Source organism: Notolepis coatsorum (genome assembly GCF_963971535.1).
Source record: "Notolepis coatsorum genome assembly, chromosome: 5".
Lineage (NCBI taxonomy): Eukaryota > Metazoa > Chordata > Actinopteri > Aulopiformes > Paralepididae > Notolepis > Notolepis coatsorum.
Window position 1 is genome coordinate 126,648,629 of NC_140169.1, and position 8,584 is coordinate 126,657,212.

At 41.0% G+C, this 8,584-nt stretch overlaps 1 protein-coding gene across 1 annotated transcript; it reads left to right on the forward strand.

The window, feature by feature from the left end:
- The first annotated feature begins 2,901 nt into the window (after positions 1–2,901).
- On the forward strand, positions 2,902–6,466 carry cnr1 (cannabinoid receptor 1). The gene is made up of 2 exons (XM_084313845.1): positions 2,902–3,158; positions 4,388–6,466. The coding sequence occupies exon 2, from the start codon at positions 4,430–4,432 to the stop codon at positions 5,840–5,842; it is 1,413 nt and encodes a 470-aa protein (XP_084169971.1). The 5' UTR covers positions 2,902–3,158; positions 4,388–4,429; the 3' UTR covers positions 5,843–6,466.
- Positions 6,467–8,584: the final 2,118 nt, after the last annotated feature.

Genomic DNA, 8,584 nt, shown 5'->3' on the forward strand with positions numbered 1-8,584 from the left:
CTGTATATACTCTAAAAAAAATTGTTGCGGGACAAAATGTTACGTATCACAAATGAGACACAGATGGCCTGTGAGCTCTGCTTATGTGTCATCGTTTCACCCATCACTCTGTAATCAGCACACTGACCACGTTATAGTGGCTGGCAGGCTGTCCTGCTGCATAACATACAGCTGTCCCGTGTGTTGGGTATTACAAAGAGTGTGAGATGAGCTTGACAGGTTATGTAGTTGACAATAATATTCTATTTTCGCTCATAGGACAGTATGGGGGACAAAAGCCTCCTTTGTTTCCACAGATGAAAAGACTGATGCTTCTATCTAGTTACCTCATTTACTGTATGACTCGCTCCTCCCTCAATGGTTAGCTACATATACCTTCGATGTTCCTTAAAGCAAGGCACTTATCCACTGGTATCAACAGCCGGGTCACAATGGTCCCTGTGAAAGATTTTGTCACTAACTCATACAGTGACTCAGTAACTCACTCACTCACTGACGGTTAGCCACTCTGCCCCTAGTGGTAGCTCACATGTAATGTGCTTTGCATAAGAACAGTTACTTAGGTGTGACATACTACACTGTAGCATGTACTTTTTTTATATATATATCTGTGGGCAGTCTGCACACTTGGACTGGACTTTTATCCAAAGGTGCTTTACAACTTATGCCTCACATTCACACACCGACGGCGGAGGCAACCATGAAGGTGCCAACCTGCTCATCGGGAGCAGGTAGGGATTAATTGTCTTGCTCAAGGACACTTTGACACACTGCCAAGAGGAGCTGGAATCAATCTGATTACCAGATGACCGCTCTACCTCCTGAGCCACTGTCGCACTTACCTTTGTAGCTTTAATGCATAAAATTGAAAAGCAACAATAACTGAGTATAATGAAGAACAATAAACCTGGAGCTCATGAAAGCATACATTTTAATTTCAGAACTGTCTGTTGTCAGTGGGGTGCTGTCTGCAGCTCACACACAATCCCAACCTCATTTCCAGTCACTGAGGGGCAGAATATTATGCAGATCTGTGGCTGGGTATCATTACTAATTACCTGCGCCAAGGAGGATATTATGTAATGTCAAGTCTGTAAATCTATTCATGAGTACCGGTATGTAAATCTGTAAGTGAACAAGATATCTCGAAATGGCCAAATTGCGATGAAATTTGCCATGCACATTTTTTACCCCGGGAGGAAGCGATATATAGATTTTTCTTCTAGTTCCCCCTTGAGGCCAAACCTTCCATTTTCAAACGAGAGTATATCTCATCTCGTTAGTCGTGCAGTCACAAGATTTGCCTTGAATGTTCATGATGCCTGTGGAGTTTGGTGACCCCATGACCTTTCCTCTAGCACCACCATATATAGATGTATAAGTGGGGAGATTGTTAGACCTTAGAGATCTACACTCTGTGCGTTCTTCTAGTTACACATGTGACAATGATAGAGCTGAACCTTCTGCTCAGAGTCAAAAGAGGCATATGGTTTTCTTGTTCTGTCGACAAGGGACATCAGTGGCCATGAACGCAGAAGTGACTTCTGTCTCCTAAAATCTGGAGTGGGGAGGGTGGAGTCTCCTCCTGAAAATTGGGTTAGGGTACCTTCTGTTTTGATGTACTGTATATCCTGCCCCATTTTAAGAGGATATAGTGGTCAAAATACAAAAATACAAACGAGACCAGGCAACTTAGGCAAGCATATAAGTTGGACCGACCATGCCACTCATGCATGTGTTTCAACAATGGGTCAGTCAGTAAGTGACATTGCCTTGTATAGGGCTGCACCCTCTGTGTCCGCCCCAAAAAGAAAGAGCGCGCTTTCTTCATGGCAGAGCAAAGGGACATAGGCTCATGCCTCCGTTGGACCCTATCTTGACTCAAGACCTGATGACCTCAGTCATGGCAATGAAGTCATTCTTAATCAGTGAATCTAGTGTGATTACGGCCATCCAAAGGACAGACCATTGTGATGTGCAATTTGCTGGTGTATTACCTGACTGTGTCTGATGAATGCATGCTGGATTAGACTGAGGAAAAAAGAAGATCACAGGGGATTTCAGAGATGGGAAAGATTTGAAGGTATGGATAAATTATAGCTGTAGATTTTCAACTCTGGACTGTCCTCCAGTTATACCTGGGTCCCTGCCAGTTATCATGTGAGGTCCTCAGAATGTCCGCCTTTAAAGTCGGAAAAAATACTGAATCTTGTAAATAGATCCACCAGCAGGTTTATTTTTCTTCAATTATTTCTGGTCAAAGTATGCATGAATAACTTGAAGTGAGAAAGAGAATGATATTTCATATTTGATAGAAGAGGATGAATTGTAAATGAGTCAAACCCCTCAAATCAGCATTGTTCAAAATTCTAAGGCTAGTTCTTTGATTTCCTTGCTTATCTCGTATACTCGTCTCGTGGGATATTGGTTGCAACATAGCAAATAGTCTATTTACCAAATATATATCCAGCACCAACCCACCTCTGCTACCAAAATGTATGACAAAAAATACAAGGGTAACTGCTTCAGAAATTATTTGAGATTTGTCTTAAAATTCGGTTTAGGCTGCTGTTGTATGAACTGCTAAATCACTGAAAGATTTTACAATTAGGCCTCTATTGTTATAATTTATTGTATTTCTGATTGTTTGTCCTTGTTGTGCTTCGTGTGTGATGCTGGTCTTTTGTCCAAACGGACCATCTTGTTGGAGACTTTAGGGAATTCAAATCAGATCCTTTTTTTGCCAATGCTTCTCCCTTGTTCTGACACCGCCGCGCGCTTGACAGCATCGTGGGTTGGTCAGATACATACAGTCCTTGGAGAAAGCGGTTCTGAGCACGTGACGAGGCTTCATATAATAGCATGCTGCACACAGAGAGACCGGAGACACAGCCAGCAGCTGCTCGCGCCCCACGCTCACAAACGAGAAGCGCGCGAAAGAAAGGGACAAAACACTTGGTATAGAACCATAAAACCAATTTCACATTTTACTATTAGTAAATTACCACTGCATTCTAAATTATGCTGAATGAGATGTGCATCCACATTGCCTCTTTTTCCCCCGCAAGATATTTTTGTTAGATAATGCGCTCCTGACCTGAGTTGGATTAACGCGCCCTGGATGTTGTGAGGAGACACAACTGGAAAACTATGTGAGGGTAAATAACCTTTTGGTTCTTTGAAGCTTTTATTTCTTTCTTTCTTTTTTAAATGTGTTTTGCTTTATGTGAATTAAGTAGGTTATCATTGGGAACTTGAAGTAACCTCTACTAAATCCAGTTTGTTTTCAGTAAATTAGTGATCAAATTGTAATTTAATTGAAAGTTCCCTGTCATTAATGCATTTTCCAACAACCCCTCAAGTGATAGCCAATAGGTCTGCAGTTTTGTCAAAATGATTACATTCAAATTAGAATGTATTAAAGTATTACAATTTGTATGGACCAAAAACATGAATAATAATTTTCTATATTCGTTTGTCAGACTTTTTTGTTTTAAATTGTTTGAATATTTATATAATTGGTAATTGAGGCATGTGTGAATGTCATTCTTCAGATATTGCTCCGTAATCTATGAAAGCCAGTAGCCTATATATCTGTAGGAAATATCCAAGGTGTTCCAAAATAGACTCAGTCGACATTCAAACTGTGATTCTCACGTCCAAATACTGTTTGCAGGTTTTATTTCCCTTTTAGCATGTTAACGTTTATTATGACAAATGCACATATAATATTAGTAATATTTCTGTGAATAGTCCCAGTTACTATTATTATTATTATTATTATTATTATTATTATTATTATTATTATTATTATTATTATTATTATTATTATTATTATTATTATTATTATTATTATTATTATAATAATAATAATAATAATAATAATAATAATAATAATAATAATAATAATAATAATAATAATAATAATAATAATAATAATAATAACAATGTATCTGCAGATCTCTGAAAGAGGGGTAGCAGCAGGTTGATAATGGGGTCTCGCCCATCCCTCATATGAATTGTAAGATGCTACATATTTAGAAAATAAAATAATTATATATATAATAATAATAATAATAATAATAATAATAATAATAATAATAATAATAATAATAATAATAATAATAATAATAATAATAATAATAATAATAATAATAATAATAATAATAGTAATAATAATAATAATAATAATAATAATAATAATAGCAATGTCTTCATGATGTAAAAGTAATTGCCAATCCTTATAAATCTAATTCATGTGAAATCAAAAGTGAAATTTATAAATAAATACAATTCATAATTCATAATGTATGTCAATATTCTCAGGATTCTCTGATTCAATGTTATGTCAAGGTTAAAAGAAATCATGTCTCTCATCAATTCATAGGTTGACCAGGCATCTTAGACTGCATTACTCTCAGACACAGCCATGAAATCCATGTTGGACGGGGTGGCAGACACCACCTTCCGGACTATCACCTCTGGGTTACAGTATCTGGGTTCCAATGACGCCAACTACGATGACCCCACCATCGATGCAGACTTCACAAAGGGGGGTTTCGCGCTCCAGAAGCCCATGTCTGCTTTCCGCAGCAACGCTTTCCCAGACAAAGTGCCTTCAGACGAGGAGCTGATCCTCAAAGGCATCCCGTTCTACCCAACCAATGCCACCGACTTGTTTGGCAACAGGAGCACCTTTGGGGATGAGGGCAACAGTATCCAATGTGGGGAGAACTTCATGGACATGGAATGTTTCATGATCCTGACCCCCAGCCAGCAGCTTGCCGTGGCTGTGATGTCGCTCACATTGGGCACCTTCACGGTTCTTGAGAACCTGGTGGTGCTGTGCGTCATCTTCCAGTCTCGCACCCTCCGCTGTCGGCCCTCCTACCACTTCATCGGCAGCCTGGCGGTCGCTGACCTGCTGGGCAGTGTCATCTTTGTCTACAGCTTTCTGGACTTCCATGTTTTCCACAGGAAAGACAGTCCCAATGTTTTCCTCTTCAAACTGGGCGGAGTCACTGCTTCGTTTACAGCGTCTGTCGGGAGCCTCTTCCTGACAGCCATTGACCGATACATCTCTATTCACCGGCCCCTGGCCTACAGGCGCATCGTGACACGGACCAAGGCCGTCATCGCCTTCTGTGTGATGTGGACCATCTCCATCGTCATCGCGGTGCTTCCTCTGCTGGGCTGGAACTGCAAGCGGCTCAACTCCGTGTGCTCAGACATCTTCCCGCTGATCGATAAGAACTACCTAATGTTCTGGATCGGGGTGACCAGCGTGTTGGTGATCTTCATCATATATGCCTACATGTACATCCTGTGGAAGGCTCACCACCACACCGTGCGCATGTTGAGCCGCACCTCCCAGAAGAGCCTGGTGGTGTACACGGCTGATGGGACCAAAGTGCAGACCGCCCGCCCAGAGCAGACACGCATGGACATCCGTCTGGCCAAGACCCTGGTGCTTATTCTGGTGGTTCTAGTCATCTGCTGGGGCCCGGTGCTGGCCATCATGGTCTACGATCTCTTCTGGAGGATGGATGATGACATAAAGACGGTCTTTGCGTTCTGCAGCATGCTCTGTCTGCTCAACTCTACCGTCAACCCAATCATCTATGCCTTGAGGAGCAAGGACCTTCGGCATGCGTTCCTCAGCTCTTGCCACACCTGCAGGGGCAGTGCCCAGCAGTTGGACAATAGTCTGGAGTCAGACTGCCAGAACAGAATTGGCAACCTTGCTGCCAACAGGGCTGCAGAGAGCTGTGTAAAAACCACTGTGAAAATAGCCAAAGTGACTATGTCTGTGTCCACTGAGACCTCTGCAGAAGCGGTCTAACTGGTTATGTCATGTGGGGAAACTGTAAATGATCACCGATACACATATAAATGCCATTAAAATATCAGAAAACAGAAGTAAGGTCTACCGGAGAGAGGAGTTCATCTCCTGTATTAAGTATTGATTTACACACATACTGTAGATAGATGCTTAAGTGGTTTACTATGATTTTCAGTTAATGATGTGTGCCAGTAGTGTTCCAGTGCCAAAGTGCCAAATGGTTATGAAAATTAACAGGATGGCCTCAATTCGTAAGGATTAACAAGGCTATCATAAGTCTGTCGCTTGATAGACTCTATGGTATCCGACTCATGAAGGCTCATATTTTTGTACTGTGAATTCAGGTTCTGAAACAATATCTTCATTTATGGGATAAGGGGCTACTGATGTTTTTGATTGGAAATGTTTTAACATGTTATTTAGATGTCAGTGTGTGTGCTGCACCGTGAGGAAAACTAATCGTCGCTCCTTGACTTTCTTCAGGCTTTGTATAAATAAAAGCTGCCTACTGTATGAATATTTCCATGAGCAAATGAAACAAAGGTTTAATTACTTTGACAGTTTCCTGCAAATATTGCCACGATACCATGAGCTTGTCATTTATATATATATATATATATATATATATATATATATATATATATATATTACTCTTCCATGCAGAATTGTTGAATTCAGAATTGTCAAATGACAATTGACAAACTATTGCGTGAAATGGGTTTTGTCAATATGAGGTGATTCAGTTAGCTAATGAAGAGTAGTAGTAATAATAATAATAATAATAAAAACAATAATAGCACTTAATTGTTCAAATCTCAGTCATCAGAAGATAATGTCTTGATCGAGTTGAGATAGAGGCAAAAGGATTCACACATCAAGCCAAAAAAAAGTGTGACCACTGTCTCCCTCATACATTTCTCTTCTTGAGAAGAGAAATTACATATTTATAGCGTGTCTTTGTTCAAATATATACCAAACAATTGTACAGTGTCTCATGTAAAAAATAAGCTGTTCAAATACAACAGTTCATCTATAGCCATCATCTTCTGGCCAAAGCTGGAACACGTCGATTAAAAATACAGAATTTGGAAGCAGTGTGCTGGCCACTACTGCAATGATACTAAATCGGTTTTCTAAACATGGTTTGAATATAGCTGCTTTCATCAAGCAAGTGGGTGGAATGAATTAGATTCAGCCTTGTGTGTTTGTGATACCTTGTGACTTTATGACATCTTTCCAATCTGCCTTTCATAATTGAGTTGTTTTTGTGCTGCTGTTGCTGTAACTGGGAATCATTTGGGATCAACAAAGCTACCCATGCACAGGCCTTGGATTAACTCTAAATACAAGTATGTCTGCTGTGAATCTTTAGTTATATAAATAATGAAACAAGTCTTCATTCAAGTTCAATGGAAACTATTATGTATGCATTGTATGGAGAACTGACGATCCTCTTCTCAAAGATGTTGGAGAAAATGTAATTTTATATTAGATTATGTGGGATTTATCTAGAAATCTCCCAATTAACACAATTGTTGTGTAGACATTTATCTTGATGTAAAGCTATCCAGACAACTGTTTATCAGTATGCTTTGCTGCCTCTTGTATTGTTGCGTGTTGGACATCAAAATGTCAACTGTCAAGTGGCTTCTATACAGTGGTGGTGTTATGAAAAAAAGAAAAAAAGTCAGAAGAAGAAAAAAAAACACTGGATCTAGTGTTTTTCGTATTGCTGTTTTCAAACTTTTGAATAAAGACACAACTGGTTGTCATACTGTCTGTGATTATTTCGCTGCTGTGTTGCCAAGGTAACAATGAACGGCAAAAACCCACACACTGTGTAGGTCAATTCACCAGATTCAGATTTTTCTTTATTCTTTATTCACCATTTTGTTGAAAACACAATGGAACGTGATACGACAGTACAGTGCATACACTTTTTTTTTTACAAATAAGAATAATAAATAATAAAGTGCAAAAAGGACAGAACAGTGAGACAACAATAAGTCAATCAATAAGTGCAGTGGATGGAGACATGTTATTGGTGCAACATAAAGTTTGAAAATCCAGCCCTAGCAGCTCGCCATAGAGGGGGGGGGGGTGGTGGAGCAGGGGGACACCTGACTCGTTTACTAAGCAAGCTGCTGAGGGGAAGAAGTCTGTGACGGGTTTTTAATGTCTTGGGCAGCCGTAGCCGCCTGCCGTGGGGGAGCATGCCTGGTGAAGAGGTTGTCACCCGGGTGGGCGGGGTCTGCCATGATTTTCCTTGCCCTCCTCAAGGCCCTGGTGGAGTGTAGGGACTCGAGGGAGGGAAGGGAGCAGCCGATCACCCTCTCCGCCGAGCGTACCACCCACTGCAGCTTGGCCTTGTCCCTGACCGTGGCTGCAGGGAACCAGGTGATGATGGAGAGGGTGAGGATGGACTGGATGATGGAGGTATAAAACTGGGCCATCATGGTCCTCGGCAGCCTGAACTTCCTCAGCTGACGTAGGACGAACATCCTCTTCCGGGCCTTCTTGTTGAGCGTGTTGATGTTCAGCTCCCATTTTAGGTCCTGGGAGAGTGTCATGCCGAGGAAGCGGCAGGACTCCACAGAGGCCACCAGGGTGCCTCCCAGAATGATCGGGTGGGGGGGGCTGCCTTCCACCTGAAGTCCACCACCATCTCCACTGTTTTCTGGGCGTTTAGGTCCAGGTTGTTGCAGATAATCAGGTCACACCGATCAATCACTGCAAGGACTG